This window comes from Eulemur rufifrons, chromosome 2, assembly GCF_041146395.1.
Source record: "Eulemur rufifrons isolate Redbay chromosome 2, OSU_ERuf_1, whole genome shotgun sequence".
NCBI classification, from domain to species: Eukaryota; Metazoa; Chordata; class Mammalia; order Primates; family Lemuridae; genus Eulemur; species Eulemur rufifrons.
This window is the reverse complement of record NC_090984.1, coordinates 18,387,645-18,406,194: the sequence shown is the minus strand read 5'-3', so window position 1 is coordinate 18,406,194 and position 18,550 is coordinate 18,387,645. Positions and strand designations below refer to the sequence as shown.

At 57.0% G+C, this 18,550-nt stretch overlaps 1 protein-coding gene across 1 annotated transcript; it reads left to right on the top strand.

Annotated features, from left to right (window-relative positions):
• Positions 1-5,323: 5,323 nt before the first annotated feature.
• On the top strand, positions 5,324-12,260 carry PLK5 (polo like kinase 5 (inactive)). The gene is given in 15 exon segments (XM_069456364.1): positions 5,324-5,431; positions 6,058-6,171; positions 6,289-6,405; positions 6,757-6,886; positions 6,976-7,063; positions 7,167-7,262; positions 7,647-7,845; positions 7,949-8,075; positions 8,282-8,358; positions 8,789-8,873; positions 9,121-9,198; positions 9,879-9,991; positions 9,994-10,035; positions 11,079-11,189; positions 12,075-12,260. Coding segments are annotated over 15 exon segments (1,671 nt in total).
• Positions 12,261-18,550: the final 6,290 nt, after the last annotated feature.

The window sequence follows — 18,550 nt, the reverse complement described above, 5'->3', positions numbered from 1 at the left end:
GAAACAAATACTATTTGTCACGACTAAGGAACTGACATTGGGACGTTACTATTACTAATTAATAACATCAGTGATTACTATTACTATTTCATGACTATTGGCTAAACTCCAAATTTTATTTGGATTTCACTGGGCTTTTTTTTTTTCCCCCAGCTAATGTTCATTTTCTGCTGCAGGTTCCCATATGCTATTTTCTTTTTGTTTTTTGAGACAGAGTCTCACTTTGTTCCCCAGGCTAGAGTGCCGTGGCGTCAGCCTCGCTCACAGCAACCTCAAACTCCTGGGCTCAAGCAATTCTCCTGCCTCAGCCTCCCGAGTAGCTGGGACTACAGGCATGCGCCACCATGCCTGTCTAATTTCTTCTATATATTTTTAGTTGTCCAGCTAATTTCTTTCTACTTTTAGTAGAGACGGGGTCTCGCTCTTGCTCAGGCTAGTCTCGAACTCCTGAGCTCAAACAATCCGCCCGCCTCGGCCTCCCAGAGTGCTAGGATTACAGGCATGAGCCACCGCGCCCGGCCTCCCATATGCTATTGAGCTATTTGTTTTGTAATTAGTAGAAAGAGTCATGCAGAGGAAAAGCGGACTGTTCCCTCGGAGGCCTGGCCATTTCCGATGCCACGAGGCACCTCGAGGGCAGCTCGAGTTGGTCGATGTTCCTGAGCGCAGGTTGATGCTGTGTCTGGTGAGGCAAGGGGCACGGGCAGGGGTGTCCGCCCTCACTGGGGTCACAGCAGGGATGAGGACAGACCTGATCCCTGCTGGCGGAGCTCCCAGACCCGTAGGACAGAAAACTAGCCAACTAGCAGGAAAATAGAGTAATTTCAGGTCATCATGGGACCAAGGAGTGAATACACACAGATGGGGGCTAGGGAATGATGGGGTGGGGGCGGCCCCCTGGGCAAAGGTGGCCTGAGTCCTGCCTGAGTCCTAAAAGATGAGAAGAACCAACAGGCAAAGACTGGGGATGGGGAGAGCATTGGGCAGAGGGAAGGGCATGTGCAAAGCCCCTGTGGTGTGATGACCTTGGTGTGGGTTTGGCTAACCGGGAGGCTGGCATGGCCAGAGTTGGGGGAGCGTGGAGGCTGCAGCGTGGCCCCCTGCCTGAGCTTCTCGGCCCCTCTGTGCTGGACAGACTAGATGGTTAACGTCCTGTGCAGAGGCCCCAGAAAATGCAGGACAGATAGCAGGGGGTTGGGGCTTGAGTGGCCAATTCTGGGGAATGTTCTAGGCAGTCCCTCTGAGGGTCCCCAGTGCTGACCAGCTCCTCCCCTCCTCCCCAAACTGAATCCCTGTGCCAAACCCTTGCTTCAGGCTCTGCTTTTGGAGGAGCATAGAATGAGATAGGCGAGAAGGGACACGTGGCTCACGTCAGCCATCCCCCAGCCAAAATTGAGACCCGCATCCACTGTCCAGACGAAGGTGACCTGCCTGGACAATGTCAGCAGGAGGACATGAAGGGAGGGACAGAGGGCCTCAGAATTGAGCCCTGGGTCCAGGGGGCTGGGGGGGAGGAGGAGGAGGAGGTTTGCAGGACAACCGGAAAGGATGGGCCAGAAAGATGAGAAAAAAAATGGAGCAGGGGCCTGTCCTGTTTGCCAACAGCAAAAGGCACTGAGAGAGAGAAGACCGAAGTCTGGTTTGAGGGCGCCACGATCACAGGGTTTTGGAGCACAGGGACCCCTCCCTCCTGCCTGCTCCACTCCTGGGGCACCTTCCCCTGGGACTGGCATGGTCAGCTGAGGCTCATGCGTCCAAGCACATGGGACTCCACGGGTGCTTGGTAAAGGCCAGGGGACCAGTGAGGGACTCGGGAACTGGGCTGAGTCACGTTGCCTGGCGGCTGCCACACTGGCACCTTCCAGGGAGGGGGCTGGCAAGGCCCCAGGGGAGTGCGGCCTCCCGCTGCCTCAGCAGCCACCCCTCCACCTGCAGCAGGTATTTTGAGCATCGCTTCCCGGCACTTCTCCCGAGTATCTGCTGAGTGTGGAAGAAGGATCTCAGGTCAGCGAGAGGACAGGGACTGGAGGGATGTGGAGCTCGAGGCCTGGAATGTGGGGGCACATGGGGGTGGGCAACTGCTGGGGGGTCCAGTCGGAGGCCATCCAGGCCACAGGAGCCCAGGGCAGGGGGCACAGTGGGAGGTTCAGGCAGCCCTGCTGAACCCTGCTTCTTTGCAAGACAGCAACGCTGTGCTCGGCACACAAGCATGCCTCAGTTTCCTACTCTGTAAAATGGGGGTGTTCATGAGTCCCCTAGGGTCGTGTGTTTTAGAGGGTGAGGGACTGAATACATTTTTCATTTTTTGATTGTGGCAATATAGATACATAACATAGAATTTACCATCTTAATCATTTCTAAGTGCACAGCTCAGCAGCACTAAGCATATTCACGGTGTTGTGCAGCCGTCAGCACCCTCTGTCTCTGGAACTTTCTCATCGCCCCAAACTGAAGCTCTGTCCCCATGAAACACTCACTGTCCACCCCCCCCCCAGCCCCTGGCACCCACCGTCCTACTTCCTGTCTCTGTGGATCTGACGACTCCAGGGACCTCCTGTGAGTGGATTCACACAGGATGTGCCCTTCTGTGTCTGGCGTCTCTCACAGAGCATGATGTCCTCAGGGTCCCTTCACGCTGTGGCCTGTGACAGGAGTCCCTTCAAGACAGCAATGCTGCACGTGGGGATGGGCCACATTGCGTTGGTCCATGCGTCTGTCAATGGACACGACTTTTTCCCGCCTTTTTGCTGTGTGAATCCTGCTGCTAGTGAACATCTGTTTTTCACCTTATTATCAAGTTTATTTCATTCTTGAGTACAGGTTCCAAGACATGAGGTTCACTGTCGCAATGTCCCCTCCCGGGTTCTCAAACCTGAGGCCCCATCCCTTTGGGATGTACAGAGGACACATCCCCTGTTTCCAGCATCCCAGATGGGGACATCACCCTGCCCCACCCCCCGGGCAGGCCACCCCTTAGACACGCCCTCGCTGACCCTGTGTCTACACGTGCCCCCCCCACGACCCTGCTTCCTTTTTTCCTTTTCATTATAGTGAAATTCACATAACGTAAAATTGCCCTTTTAGCCTGCACAACTCAGTGCCATTTAGTGCATCCACAACGCTGTGCAACCACCGCCTACCTCTGTCTAAGCCCGAAATATTTTCATCACCCCAAAAACAGACCCTGTACCTCCCCCAGTGTCTGTGAGAGGGTTTCAGGGATAGCTGAGGGTGGCGTTGGGGGATCCATCCCCAGGTGCCCCCTGAAAGTCCCCAGGTCAGGCTGGGGTGAGCAGGTTACCCAGGGCAGGGCAGGGACTGGGGGTCCCTGCTCAGAGGGGCACAAGCTGGGACCAGGAGGCTGTCCCTGAGCTCGGAAGTGGAGGCTCAGCTGAGAAGACGCAGCCCAGGGAGAGGGAGCGGGAGCTGGTCCCTGCGCGGCGGGCATCAGCTGACAGGCAGGCTCTGCCAGGAACTCTGATTTCTTTCCCCCCAGGAAGTTTCTGGACGCCTGGCGGGCTCCTCCATGCGCCCCAGCACGAGGGCTCTGCCTGGCACAGCTCCCGGGGCCTGCTGGGGCAGGAAGCCTGCAGGGAAACAGGATCATGGGGGCACGGGGGTTCTGGGCTCACCCCGACTTAGGGTCCGGGCAGGCTCAGCCATTCGTGGCCCAGTGATCCTGGGCTTGCATGGGAGCCTCAGTTTCCCCATCTGGAATGTGGGGCTAAGAACAGCACCTACGTCAGGGACAAGCTACTGCCCAGAAAGAGCCTGGTTCACTCATCGCACCTTATCTGACCCCTGACTTGGCTGAATCCTGGGCCATCTCCTTGCAGTCTCCTAAATTGTTGTCATTTTACAAGGGCAGGGCTGGGTCTGTCTTGGGCACTCAGAGCCCAGCACAGGTCTGCATGCAGTAGGTGCTTAACAAATACCCGAACTAACTAACACTGTGCTACCAAGAAGGAATTAGCTTTCTGCCCCTGAGGATTCTAGGGTGACAGTGCTGTGATGGCTCAGACGCATGGGTCCCTGAGCTGCCCACCTCTCTGCTGGCGGTGCCTGGTCCTCCTTAGCAGGGGCTCTCCGACCCCAGCCCACTGGCCCCGCACTGCCCTGGCATCCTCGACCCTGGCACTGAGACCAAACCCCCAAAAAGGAGCCCAAGTCTTGCCCTGTCAAATGCACGGGGGCCCGTTTGACACACCAGGTGGACATGTGACATCCTAAGGGATGGATTTCCTGTACCTGGTGGTGTGGCTGGGCTGGGCCAGATTCCGAAATCTGGTCTTTGGAAAATTCCAGCCACACGGAGCCCTGCTAACCCCTCCCCATCTGTTGTGTTATGTAACATTTAGGGATTAATACTGTGGCTTCTAGAGGCAGCTGTCTGGATTCAAATCCTGCACTGTCCCTTCCTGGTGAAGCAACTTAACCTCCCTGGACCTCAGTGTGCCCCCCTGTAAAATGGGCACAAGGCGATTCCTGCTTCCCAGGATGGGTTAAGGATGAGGTGTGAGCATAAGGAAGAGGGGTTTGAGCTGAGGCTGGGGCACAATGGGAGAAGCCCCTGTGGCTACCAGCTGGAGTGGGGGCAGGCAAGCCCCTCTACTGTTTTCTTAGTTGCCTCTGCCAGGTGTCCACCTTGGGGACATCCCCACATGGCTGTCTGTGCCAGGAGTCACAAACCCCACACCCCGTCCCTTTCACTGCTGAATCTCCCTCATATAGGACACCCCCACCCCTGTGCAGCCCCAGCCTGTGGGTACCCCCAAGCCTCGGCCCTGCCTCCCTGGTGCCTGCCCCTGTCTCAGCCCCTGCCCACCTGCCCTCATAAAATGACAGATACTGGGTTTGTCCTTGGGCACTGGGAGCCACAGCAGAATTCAGAGCAGGAGAGAGCCCCAGGGACCCGCCAGCAGGCAGGACCCACACTCAGACACATTCCGGACCGACTCACACTTCGAGCGCACTTTGGGGAGAGCCCTAACCCCCAAAGCCCCCAGTCCCCACCTGCAGGAGAGACTCAGTTTCCTGCTTAGTAAAATGGGCTCCTTGGTGGTTCCCAGCGAGCGGGAGGTGCAGGGTTGGAGCGCGCAGGCTGAGCTGCAGCGCCTGCTTGGCGCGCCGGGCACTGGCGCGGTCCCAGGAGCCCCGTCCGCCCCGCGTCCCCGGGCGCCCCCGCCCCGCCCGCGGCCCCGCCCCCGCCCGCCCCCGCAGCCAATAAGACGCACCCCGGGCGGCCGCGGCCCAGGAGCGGCGGCGCGGTGGTCCCAGCAGCTGCTCTGCTGCCCGAGCGTGTCCCCGCCAGGCCCCCGGCGGGATGGAGCCCCGGCCGCGGCGGCCGAGCAGAAGCCGCCAGCTGGTGGCCGCCTTCCTTCGCGACCCGGGTTCCGGGCGCGTCTACAGGCGCGGGAAGCTGATCGGCAAGGTGGGGGCCCCCGGCACCCCGAGTCCTGGAGGGGCTGGGCCGGGGGCGGCGGGGCGCGGAGTGCGCGCGCGCCCCAGGCCCTCGTCTCTGCGTGTGTCGCGTGTCCGTGTGAGTTTGGCGTGCAGCGCTGTGCCTGCGTGGGCTGCGCGGCGGGGCTGGGGACCCCCCTGTAGTGGCTGGTGTGGCGGGAACCGGCGTCTGCGCTCGTGAGCGGGGCGTGGGCGCGTGTCGGTGTCCTTTGGAGGCGACTCTGCCGTGTTGTCCCCAGGTGTGCGTGTGCGAATGTGTTACACATCTCCGCTTTCTGTGTGCCTGAGTAGGAGTGTGCGCTGCTGTGTTGTACGGCCATGTGCTGTGTTTGTGTGTGTGTGTCCGTGGGTTGTGTTATGTTTGTGTGTCTGTGAGATGTGTCCATATGTTGTGTCCCTACGCCTTCATGCCTGTCTGTGATGTTGTGTGTCCAGGTAGGTGGGTGTGCGATGTGGCCAGGGGCAGGGAGGTAGCGGGTGTCCTTCTGTCTCAAGTGTGTGTGTGAAGAGACCTGGCCACACGGGGGTCCCTGTGCCTCTGCCAGCACTGCTGGGCTCCGCACCTGTCCGCTGCTCTAGCTAGTCCCCTCCCCGCAGGGCGCCTTCAGCCGCTGCTACAAACTGACAGACATGTCCACCAGCGCAGTGTTCGCCCTCAAGGTGGTGCCTCGCAGTGGGGGTGGGGCTGGGCGGCTGCGCCCACCGGGGAAGGTAGGTCCCCCAGCAGGGGCCCCAGCCCGCAGCATGTCCGCAGAGAAGGCCGTGGGGAGGGGGTGGGCCGGTGGGCGTGGGTCCTGCAGGGTGCTGATGTCCCGGCGGTGCCTGCAGGTGGAGCGCGAGATCGCCCTGCACAGCCGCCTGCGACACCCCAACATCGTGGCCTTCCACGGACACTTCACCGACCACGACCACGTGTACATGGTGCTGGAGTACTGCAGCCGCCAGGTGGGGGCGCAGGGCAAGGGTGGGCCCACTTCATGGCTGCTGCCCTACCTGTGCCCACCTGCACCCACACCATGTTGCCTGTGAGCCCTCTGCTGGGGTCCAGTCACCAGCACTTCCTGTGCCCACACATGGCATCAGGGTCCATCCTCTACTCGCCATGCCCACCCAGGCTCTCTTGACCCACCTGGGCACACCCCGGCTCACCTGCACCCACCTGCATGGGCCTGTGCATGCACGTGGTCACCTGTGCCTGTCCTGCACTCAGCCATGCTCGCCTTGGTCAAGTTGAACTTACCTTTCCCCTCTAACCTGGGTCTTCCGGGCGCTGGTGCTGGCCACTGTCACCTGCAGTCTTTGGCCCACGTGCTGAAGGCGAGGCAGACCCTGACGGAGCCCGAGGTGCGCTACTACCTGTGGGGCCTGGTCAGCGGCCTGCGCTACCTGCACCAGCGGCACATCGTGCACCGGGACCTGAAGCTGAGTGAGTCTGGGGAAGGGCACCGTGGGGGCTGGCGGGGAGGCTGGGGTGCGGCACCCAGCCTCACACGCAGCCCCCCTGCCCGCCGGCAGGTAATTTCTTCCTGAACAAGAACATGGAGGTGAAGATTGGAGACCTAGGCCTGGCCACCAGGGTGGGGCCGGGGGGCCGCTGCCACAGGTGACAGCGGGAGGCTCTGAGTAGCCTGTCCGGGGGACACCGGTGGCCCCAAGTCCGGCATGGGGGTCCCAGCCTCCCTGAGCCCCCCATGATCCTCCCCCAGAGTGCTCTGCGGGACCCCGAACTTCCAGGCCCCAGAGGTCGTCTCCAGAAATGGGCACTCCTGCCAGTCGGACATCTGGGCTCTGGGCTGTATAATGTGAGTGGGACCCTGGAGCCCTGGGCCTGGGGAAAGGGGCAGGTCTTCCCAGGTGGGACCAGGTACGGGCAGGTGGGCGCAGGCACAGGCAGGTAAGGGCAGGTGTTAGCACACACAGGGGAGGATGGGCAGGTGTGAGCAAGCATTAGAACGGATTGGAAAGGTATGTGCAGGCTGAGCCAGGTGCAGGCAGGTGTAGACAGGTGCTGGTGTCACCCTTGGAGTGTGCAGCATTGGCCAGGTGCACGTGGATGTGGGCCAGGTCTGGGGAAACAGATACAAGGTCTATGCCCATAGGGCTGTGGGGGCAGGTAGGGCCAGGTGTGCACAGGTAGGTGTGAGCAAAGCCTGGACACCCGGGTTCCTGCCCCCCACCTGGCCCAGGTACACTGTACTGACCGGCACCCCACCCTTTGTGGCGGCATCCCTGTCCGAGATGTACCAGAACATCCGAGATGGCCACTACCCTGAACCTGCCCACCTGTCGCCCAACGCGCGCCAACTCATCGCCCGTCTCCTGGCGCCCGACCCCGCCGAGCGACCCAGCCTGGACCACCTGCTGCAGGATGACTTCTTCACACAGGTGGGGGGGGCCCCGCTCGGCCACGGCCAGGCCCCCAGGTGACCCCGGTGCTCAGAAGCCGGGCGGCCTAGGCTGGGGGCTGACCACAGACCCCCATGCGCAGGGCTTCACTCCGGACCGGCTGCCGCCCCACTCCTGCCACACCCCACCCATCTTCACGGTCCCCCCGCCTCTGGGCAGGCTCTTCCGGAAGGTGGGCCAACTGCTGCTGTCCCAGTGCCGGCCACCCTGTGAGTGCATCGCCTGCCACACCTGCCTACCTTTGCCCACGTTCCCAGCGCTGCTCTCACCTGCCCACCCCTCACCTGCCCACACCTGCCGACACCTCCCACCTGCTCTGCAACTTCACACCTGTCACGGAGGCGGATGTGGGTGGAAGGTGCCTCCCCCTACATGCAGCCCAGGCTCTGCTCCGCAAAGCTTCTGCCTCCCCCAGGCTCCTTCACTCCGAAAGAGGCCTCGGGTCCTGGAGAGGACGGGCAGGACCCTGACTCCATGGAGTGGGGCAGCGAGGTGAGGAACCGGGGCGGGGGACACGGGGAGCACATGGAGGGCGTCCCTGGCCCCTGCTCCAGTTCCCTCCTCCATGCTATCCTCCCTGGACCCCTGGGCAGAGCCTCGACCCCCCTCGGGGCCCAAGCCTAGAACCCTCTTCCCAGTCCCGTCCTGCCCCACAGGGGCTGGAACCCCTCTGGGCCCAACTCTGTCCCAGACTCTGGGGTCTCCCAAGGTCCAGGCCCCAGGCCACAGGGCCCTACTCCCATCCATTGGTTCATTCCATCACATTTATTGAGTGCTTACTGTATGCCTTTGAGACACTCTGAGGCTGCATCCCAAGAGGAAACCAGTTCCTCTGGGTGCTGAGCTTAGTGGGGCAGAGGGACAGGCCACCAAGTGGTCTCAGGGAAGTGGCCACCCCTCACCTCTGCTGCTCCCTGCCCAGGTCTCCCTGTCTGAGAGAGAGGCTTCCTGCCCGAGGGCCCCCATCCGCCTACTCACGCAGGGCACCCTCCGGAGTGACCTGGCAGGTGAGCAGACCCTCTGTCCCCAGGGAGTGAAGATCTAGAAGTGGGGACAAAGGCCGAGGCTTGCCAGGGTCACCCCCCTTTCCTGGCCTCAACTGTCCCACCTGTAAAATGAGAATGATTCCCAGAATCCTTCTGGGTTGGAAATGAAATTTTTCTGGATGCAGCAGTCAGAGGAGGGCTGGGTGGAGGGGTCCCTCTCGGTGGGAGCCCAGGCCTCCCTGCCCCCCACATAGATCTGTCTCCCCAGGGCCGGAGGGGAGCCTGAGGCCAGAGGTGGAGGCAGCCGTGAGGAACCTGCAGCTCTGCCTGGACGCTGGGCCCTCGGGTAGGAACCTCAGGCAGCACCCAGGGGTCATGGTTTGTCTCAGTTTTCAAGGAAAATAGCCTTTGCCCCATCTGGGGCCCTTCTGGGGGTTTCTGGGCTCCCCTGGGGGACAAGGGACCCTTTCTTTTTAGAGACAGCATCTTGCTTTGTAATGTTGGCTGGAGTGCAGTGGCATCATCATAGCTCACTGCAGCCTCCAGCTCCTGGGCTCAAGTGATCCTCCTGCCTCAGCCTCCCCAGCAGCTGGGACTACAGGCGTGTGCCACCATGCATAGCTGATTTTTAAAAAAATTTTGTAGACAGGGTCTCACTATGTTGCCCAGGCTGGTCTTGAACTCCTAGACTCAAGCAATCCTCCCACCTCGGCCTCCCAAAGCACTGGGTTTACAGGTGTGAACCACCATGCCTGGCCCCCAAATTTTTAAATAAAATACAACCTTAGAGTGTTTTAGACAACGCAAGTGTCTCAGAATTACTTGTTTCCGGAGACGCGCCACCATCTCAGATCCGCCCTCTGCGAGGAGAGGGTTCCTTGACAGTTCCTCGGAGGGTTTTGGTCTCTCCTCTGCCTGCCCACCTTGAATGCCCACAGACCTCTGCCCAGTCCCACCTGGAGCTGCCCAGCCCCACCTGGGCCCCAGCCTGACCCCAGGCTCAGCTCACCTCATCTTTGCACCCAGCCACACAGGACCCCCCAGGGGAGCAGCAGCCTGTCCTCTGGGCCCCCAAGTGGGTGGACTATTCCAGCAAGTACGGCTTTGGCTACCAGCTCTCTGATGGGGGCTGCGGCGTCCTGCTCAGGGATGGCACCCACATGGCCCTGCGCCCCCCAGGAGGGTAAGTTGTGGGGCTCCTGTCCTCTGGGGGACCAGGCCCTCCTCCCCACCTTTCTTTGCTTCATCCCTCGAGTATTTAATAAGGACCTGCTATGCACACCTACAGGCATTCTGTGCCTGGTAGGGAAAAAATGCTAAACAAATGAATGCCTAAGTGGTTTTTTGGTAGGAACTGAACCAGGCTAGGAGGCAGATTGTTGGGAGGGGAATATCTATGGCGTGGGTGGGAAAGGGGTACTCTGAGGAAGTGATGTGAATGACAAGAAGGAGCCTGTTGGGAGCAGCATTTGAGACACAGGGAACAGCATGTGCAAAGTCCCCAAGGTGGGATTGAGCGTGGCGGGTTAGAAGAACAGCAGGGATGCTGGAGGGAGCAAGAGGAAAACCGGGAGACATGACATCAGGAGCCTCCTGGGCCACTGCTGGGTTTGAGCAGGGAGAGCAGGGGCTCACTCAGGCCTTTAACGAAATCTTTCTAGCAGAAGTGACCCAGGGAGGTGGCTGGACTAGTCAGGTGGGTAACAGCGGTGGCCTGGGCTGGGGTGGTGGCCGAGGCGGGTGAGGGGTGCTGGAGTCAGAGTTGGAAGGCAGGAAGGATGGAGCAGCCATCAGCTGGGATGGGGACATGGGGGAAGGGACACATTGAGGGCTGAACAGGACTTGCTGAGGGGCCAGGGCTGGACGTGTGGACAGAGTGGTCAGCGTCAGTGCAGAGCTGGTCTTTAAAGCCACCATTCAGGGGGCTGTAGCTGGGCTGGAAGGTGTCCACGGGCGTGGGGTGCCCAGGACAGAGGCCCCGACAGCAGGCACCGCCCTATGCCCCGGCCACAGCCAAGTTTGCTACACGCCCGGCCGCGGGAGGCTGGAAACCTTCACCCTGAGGGACGTGCCCACCCCGCTGGGCGCCAAGCTGGCCGTGCTGCGGCTCTTCAGCTGCTACATGCGGCAGCGGCTGCGAGAGGTGAGGGCCGGGCTGGGTGAGGGCTGGGAGGTGGGGACACCCCCGCCGTGGCCTGAGTGACCTCAGGCTGAGTCTGTCTGCAGGAGGGGACCCTGCCCGCGCCCGCGCCGCCCGCCGGGCCCAGCCTCTGCCTGCTGAGCTTTCTGGCATCCGAGCAGGTCCTGCTACTGCTCTTCAGCGACGGGACATTGCAGGTGAGCTGGGTCCCTGCACTCACGGGTCAGCAGGGTGGGTGCCTGGCCCACCCAGCTGTGATGGAGCCCCAGGCTTTGGGGGGAGCCCCAGGAAAAATTTCTATCCCGAAAAAACACAACAATTGGCTCCTGAGTACAAAAACTGCAACATCAAAAAACAAAACAAATAAACAAACAAAACATCAAAAATAAATGGCATGTTTTAGTGATGGCCAAATGTCACCTTTGGTCTTTGTCCTGGGCGGTTCGATGTAGCCGCTGTCACGATGCCATTTTGGTGGAAAATGGCTTTCAGGTTAGAGTCGGCCTGAGCAATCGCAGTGGTTTCTGAGAAACCACAGCCAGTCCTGAAACACAGTTCAGAAGCCAGATAATGGGTCACACTTTTCCATGTCATTATTATCATTTTACAATAACAGCATAAAAACACCGCTATGTGCAGAGGGGGTGTGCGGGGCTGCTAAAGCGTTGCCCTGGCCTGGGGTAGGGTCTCCAGTTAGAAAAGATGATCTTCAGGCCAGAGCGTGGTGGCTCACACCTGTAATCCCAGTGATTTGGGAGCCCAAGGTGGAAGGATCGCTTGAGGCCAGAAGTTTGAAACCAGCCTGGGCAACATAGCCAGACCCCTTCTCTACTAAAAATAGAAAAATTAGCCGGGTGTGGAAGCACCTGTAGTCTGAGCACTTTGGGAAGCTGAGGCGGGAGGATCACTTGAGCCCAGGAGTTGGAGGCTGCAGTGAGCTATGATGACACCACTGCACTCCAGCCTAGGTGACAGAGCAAGATCTTGTTTCTAAAAAAAAAAAAAAAAAAAATCGTGAGAGAGAGAAAGTACTGTCTTTATGTGGCCCTTCTCCCTTGACTGTGGCTTCTCCCACTTGGCAGGTCAGCTTCAGTGGCATCCAGGTCCAGCTGGTGCTGAGTGGCGAGGGCGAGGGGTTGCTGCTCACCCAGTGGGAGCAGGGGCGCCCCAGCACCTCCTACTCCCTGGGCATCCTGCGGAGCCATGGCTGCACCCCAGCCACCCAGCAGCGCTTTCACCACGCTCTCTGCATGCTGCAGAGCATCTAGTACTGCTGAGGGTCAGAGTGGACCTCTGCCTGATGATGCCAGGGACCCAGAATCCATTTCTATTCCTGTTGCTCCTCCAGAGGGAGTGTCCTTGCGGAGACCTGGAGGGGAACGCAGGAGGCATGGGAGGGTGTGTTCCCCACCTTGTGGCCTGACTGTTCAACCCAGACTTTTGTTGGGCTTTGTTTCTTTTTCATTAAAGAAAACGTGATGCCGTAGAGCCTGCCATGTGCCTCTCTTTGGGGGAAAGAGTTTGAGGAGTGTCGGCAAAGGGGCACGAAAACCCGGTGTTACTCTGGGTCCCCCGACCCCATTGCTCGTTGCGGCAGAGACGGGCGAGATTTTCACCAATACAGAAATCAGTACCAGAAGTGGGGTTCTGCCGTCACCCCAAATCCAAAATACGGGACATTTGCTCAGAGGATGGGAAGGGAGGAAACCGATGCCAGACTGGATAGAGGGCGAGCCTCGCTGCGGAGAATGCTCGGCAAAACTGCCGCCCGAGATGACCTGGACACTGGACAGTGTGCCCTGGGCTGACCGAGCACTGGTCGTTGTGGACGAGATGTCACATGCAAGAGGTGAACTGGCTGATGGCTCACACCACCGCAGCGCCCGGCACAAGCGTGATTGCGGGACGCCAGGAGGGGCAGCCATGTGAGCAGGTGGCTGTTGAGGAAACTGAGTCGCTGAGAGGTGTGAACCCGAATGAGGACACAGTGGGAGTGTTCACAGCAGCAGTGTTTGTGATACTGAAAAAAATTGGACACAACCTAAGTGTCCAAGAGTGGGAGACTCAGTACACAAATATCTGGGCTCAGACCTGTGATCCCAGCACTTGGGGAGGCTGAGGCAGGAGGATTGCTTGAGGCCAGGAGTTTGAGACTAGCCTGGGCAACACATCAAGACCCCATCTCAAAAAAATACCAAAAAAAAAAAAAAAAAAAAAAAAAAAGAAAGAAAGAAAGAAAGAAAGGAGAATGTACTTATCTCAGGGTCAGGGAACCCAGGCTCAAGTCCTGGCTTTGCCACTTATGGGCATGTCCTGGGCCTCAGTTTCCCCACCTGTTCAAGAGGGTGATGTCCTCTCTGGGGTCCCTTGCAACAGACAGATTGTTTTCTAAGTGTGTAACCTTGTAATTTTGTTATGAAAATTCTCTTGTCCTTTAGAGAAGTTGTTCTCAGTGGGAGGTGGGGGATGTGGTTCAGCTCCCCCGCCCAGCCAAGGATCCCGGGCACAGTCTGGGGACATCCGTGGTTGTCACACTGGGGGAGCTCCTGGCATGTAGTAGGTGGAGGCATGGACGCTGCTCAGCACTTGCAGCGCCCAGGACGGTTCCTCCCCAGAGAATGACCCGGGCCAGTGTCCACAGCGCCAGGATGGAGAGGCCCTGGTTTGGAGAAAGGAGCTGCAGTATGTGCAGACCCGGTGAGGAATTCCTGCAGCACACGTCCTCTGTAATCAGAAAAAAAGCAACGGCATTGCAAAGCGACTGTCCTGGGAGAAGCAGCACGTTCCCGTGCCCACGCAGTGCCTCACACACAGAGGGAGCCCATGCATGTCCTCAAGATGTCCCCTCACTGAAGTCCACCCTGCACAGAGGTCAAGGCGGGGTGGGCCTCCAGCCAGACTTGCAGGGGCTGCTTGGGGGATGGGGGGCCCATCTCAGCCCCACCAGGCACCCCATGGCCTAAGCAGGGTGCAGCGCTGCTCAGATTGGTGCGTGACACGCCCGAGGCCACCCAGCAGGTCAGAGGACCCCCCACCCCAGACACCCTCCCCACTGCATTCTCCCTTTCAAACTATTTCCTATCCATTCCAAAAGCAAAACAAGGATGCCGTCTTTTTGTGACAAAGCAGCAACCTAGCCAATCAAATTCAGGTGCCAAAGGCCGCCACCTCCTGTCCCCGGGTCCCTTCCATTTCTGGGGAGCTCATAGGGTCTCCTGGTTTTCCCCATCTATGCCCACGCACTTTTGTTCCTGGAGAGAGTAACTGGAATGTCCGTGGTGTCCGGCTTCCCCCGGCCACGTGGCTGGAGCATCCGTGCATCTGTGCGGAGAGAGCCCCCTTGCTGCTTTTTATGGAACTGAGGGGAAGAGGGAAAGCTGGTGTTTGTGGACGGGGAGAAAACGGCGGCTGGGGCGGGAATGGAGAGAAAACAGACATGCAAGGCCAGCCAGAGGGAGCCCGGGAGGTCAGGGAGGTCTCAAGCCTTTTTTTTTTTTTTTTTTTGAGACACAGTCTCACTCTGTCACCCAGGCTAGAGTGCTGTGGCGTCAGCCTAGCTCACAGCAACCTCAAACTCTTGGGCTCAAGCAATCCTCCTGCCGCAGCCTCCCGAGTAGCTGGGACTACAGGCATGCGCCACCATGCCCGGCTGATTTTTTCTGAATATTTTTAGTTGTCCAGCTAATTTCTTTCTATTTTTAGTGGAGACGGGGTCTCTACTTTCCATGGCTGAGCGATATTCCAGTGTGTGGATGGACCACGTTGTGTTTATTCATCTGCTGACGGTATCATATTCATTTGGTTTCAAATGACAGAAACCCCCTTACTAATGGTTAGGAGCAAAATAAAGGATTGGCTTCCAACACTGAAGTGTTCCAAAGAAGAGACGGTTGCGGGTAAGGCTGGATCCGGTCTCAGATGAAGACTAAGAACTCCGCCTGCCTCCCTCTTCATTTCTCTCATTTTTCCCACCTCTTGCCCTCCCATCCTTTGTTTTGTCTTCACCCTTCAGCAAGTCCTTGTGGCATGGTGGCATAAGTCATCCCGGCATGGGCTGACAGCCTAACTGCTCAGCAAACCCAGCAGAAAAGTAGTAGCCACTTAACCGTTTGTGCCAGCAAAGTCCCAGGGTCGGAGCTCACTGGCCCGGCCTGGGTTCCGTGAGCTCTCCCCCACCACCCAGACTGACGGTGGGTTGGGCGGGAAGCGGATGTTGACATCCCAGCGTCACCTTCGAACACTGTGGTCCGGCCTCCCGGTACTCACCGCCTTGTGTCATCCCCCTACACGGAATAAGGCTGACCTGTGTAACAGATAGCGTATCAGAAGTGACAGTCTGTGTCTTCTAAGTTCAGGTCATAAAAGATGTTGAGGCCAGTGCGGTGGCTCACGCCTGTGATCCCAGCACTGTGGGAGGCCAACGCTTGAGGCCGGAAGTTCGAGATCAGCTGGGACAACATATCAAAACCATGTCTACAAAATTTTTTTAAAAAGATAGCTCAGAAGAAGAGAAACTTTGGTTAAATGTTGAGACACTTTTTCACTTTCTCATATCGACAATCATGGATTAGAATGTCATGATTGTGAGTGGCTATGTCTCCCATAGGCAATTTCATTTTTTTTTTTTTTTTTTTTTTTTTTACGAGACAGGGTGTCATTCTGTCTCCCAGGCTGGAGAGCAGTGGCATCATCACAGCTCACTGCAGCCTCCAACTCCTGGCCTCAAGGGATCCTCCTGCCTCAGCCTCCCGAGTGGCTGGCGTGCACCACACCTGGCTAATTTTTCTATTTTTGTAGAGACGGGGTCTTGGTCTTGCTCAGGCTCGTCCCGAACTCCTGACCTCTAGCGATTCTCCTGACTCAGCCTCCCGAAGTGCTGGGATCTCAGGTGTGAGCCACCGCGCCCCGCCAAGAATTTCAATCTTTGATCACAACGTTCAGAGCTCTGGCTTTCACAGCCCACGAGTGCTCTTCGAAACGACCCATGCCTGACGTTTTGAATGCAACCTTGTGAAAGGCTTTGAGCCAGGCCCACCCTGCCAAATCACTTCTGAATCCACGGGGAGAAGTAAATGTTTAAGATTGTTTCACGACAGCAAGTTTTAAGGTGAGCTGTGACTCAGGAATAGCTAATACACATGCCAGAACATGCAAAGGGACACTGGTCCGTTTCTGCGTGAAACATTTGCTTCTGGGGAGAAAAAGACAAAACATCTTCGGCGTGTTTAACTGTGTATCTTGCAAAATGACCTACCTAGCGTGTTTATTTCCATCTGCTTGTGGGCGCAGAACCGCAACAGTCTGTGAGCATCTCCCACGCCTGAGCCCACGACAGTGGTTTATTAAAAATAAACCAACCACAGCATATATTAATTTTCTAACCTCCCAGGGCCAATTCTTAGTCTAGGGACAAGAGCATCTGGAGATGGAGAAGTGCCCACACCACCCTCACACTGAAAGGTGAGGGGTTCACCCTGTGCCCCAACAAATAAAATGATTAGTCTCACTGTTCTGGGGGCTGACAAGGATTAGAGTCTTAAGAAATGGCAGTGAAACCACTCCAGCCTGGGCTAGGATTTTCTTTCTTTTTTCTTTCTTTCTTTCTTTTTTTTTTTTTTGAGACAGAGTCTCACTCTGCTGCCCGGGCTAGAGTGAGTGCCGTGGCGTCAGCCTAGCTCACAGCAACCTCAAACTCCTGGGCTCAAGCGATCCTCCTGCCTCAGCCTCCCGAGTAGCTGGAACCACAGGCATGCGCCACCATGCCTGGCTAATTTTTTCTGTATATATTTGTAGCTGTCCATATAATATCTTTCTATTTTTAGTAGAGATGGGGTCTCGCTCTTGCTCAGGCTGGTCTCGAACTCTTGAGTTCAAACAATCCGCCCACCTCGGCCTCCCAGAGTGCTAGGATTACAGGCGTGAGCCACCGCGCCCGGCCTATTTTTTGTTTTTAAGGAAACCACTGATTGAGCTCTGCGGAATGACGGGAAACTCATCCTAGAGTTTCCAAAGTTCAATTTTACCCTATTTGCCACCCTGAGGCTACCCTGAACCGGGCCTCTGGACCACCTCCTCATTGGTCCGTGGGAGCATGTGACACAAGTCTCGTCCAATCACCAGCAGGCAAGGCGGGCCCAGGGCGGCAGCATGCCGGGCTGGCAGGAATGGCTGCTGCCATGGCAACCATCTGTTACGTCACAAAGCTTCCCCGGCTCAAAGCACCCTCACTGCTCCCCTGTGAGCTGGAGCCTTTCTGCTCCCATTTTACAGATGGGGAAACCGAGGTTCTGGGTTTCCTCGACATATAAACTGCTAAGAAAAAAGGAGGCGCCTACAGGTAGGTCAACTTTTGTCCCACGGGGAGTTTTCTTAAATCCTGATGACTCCAGAGAATTATGCTGAGCAGAAAAAAGCCAATCCCAGAAGGTCACGTACTGTAGGATTCCGTCTGTATAACATTTTTGTTAGGGAGAAGGGTGGGCGGGAGGCAGAGGGATGGAGGCATACAGGGGGTCTTTGTGCTGAAGGAAATGTTCAATCTCATGACGGCAGCGGTGGAGACACAAACCTACCCCAGTGATTGTAGAAAACTAAATACACACACACACATACACACACACACGTAACACTGAGGAAATTTGAGTGAGATTAGTGGGTATATCCATGTCAATATCCTGGCTGTGATGTTGACCATAGTTTTGCAAAATGTCACCAGTGGGGGAAATTGGGTGAAGTGTACAAGGGGTTTCTCTGTGTCATTTCTAACAACTGCAGGTGAATCTACAATTATCTCAATTAAAATTTCAATTAAAGAATTCTGTTTGGTGGTCATCGATATGTTTAATATATAATAGAACTGCCATAGGACCCGGCATTCCCACTTCCTAGGACATGCCGGAAAGAATTGAAAATAAGTGTCCCCCAAAAAACTTGTACGTGAATGTTCATAGCAGCACTGTTCATGACGGCCCAAAGTGGAAACAACCTGAATGTCCACAGATGGATGATGGATCAACACAACGTGGTCCATCTATACATGTGATGGAACGTCACTCAGCCATGAAAAGGGACGAGGCTCTGACACAGGCCACAGTGTGGAGGGACCTTGAGGACATCGTGCTCAGTGAGAGACGCCAGACACAGAAGGACACACAGTGTGAGACTCCATTTATACGAAAGGTCCAGAACAGGCAGATCCACAGAGACGGGACATGGATTTGTGGTCACCAGGGACTGGGGAGGGGCTGGGGAGTGACAGCTGATGGGGACGGGGCTTCCTTTGGGGAGAGGAAAACATTCTGGAACTTGATAGAGGCGGTGGTTGCATAACAGTCAACGTACTTAATGCCACTAAATTGTGCACTTGAAAATGATTAAAATGTCAAGTTTTATGTTACATGTATTTTACCACAATTTAAAAAATTTCTGCTGCCCCTGTCACACCCCAGGCCTAGGCTCTGGCTTTGGTGTTTTTGAAAGCTCCTCATTAACTCCAGTGACCAGCCGACACTGAGAACCGCCAGGTGGGACTAAATGAGATAAAGACACAAGAACCAAA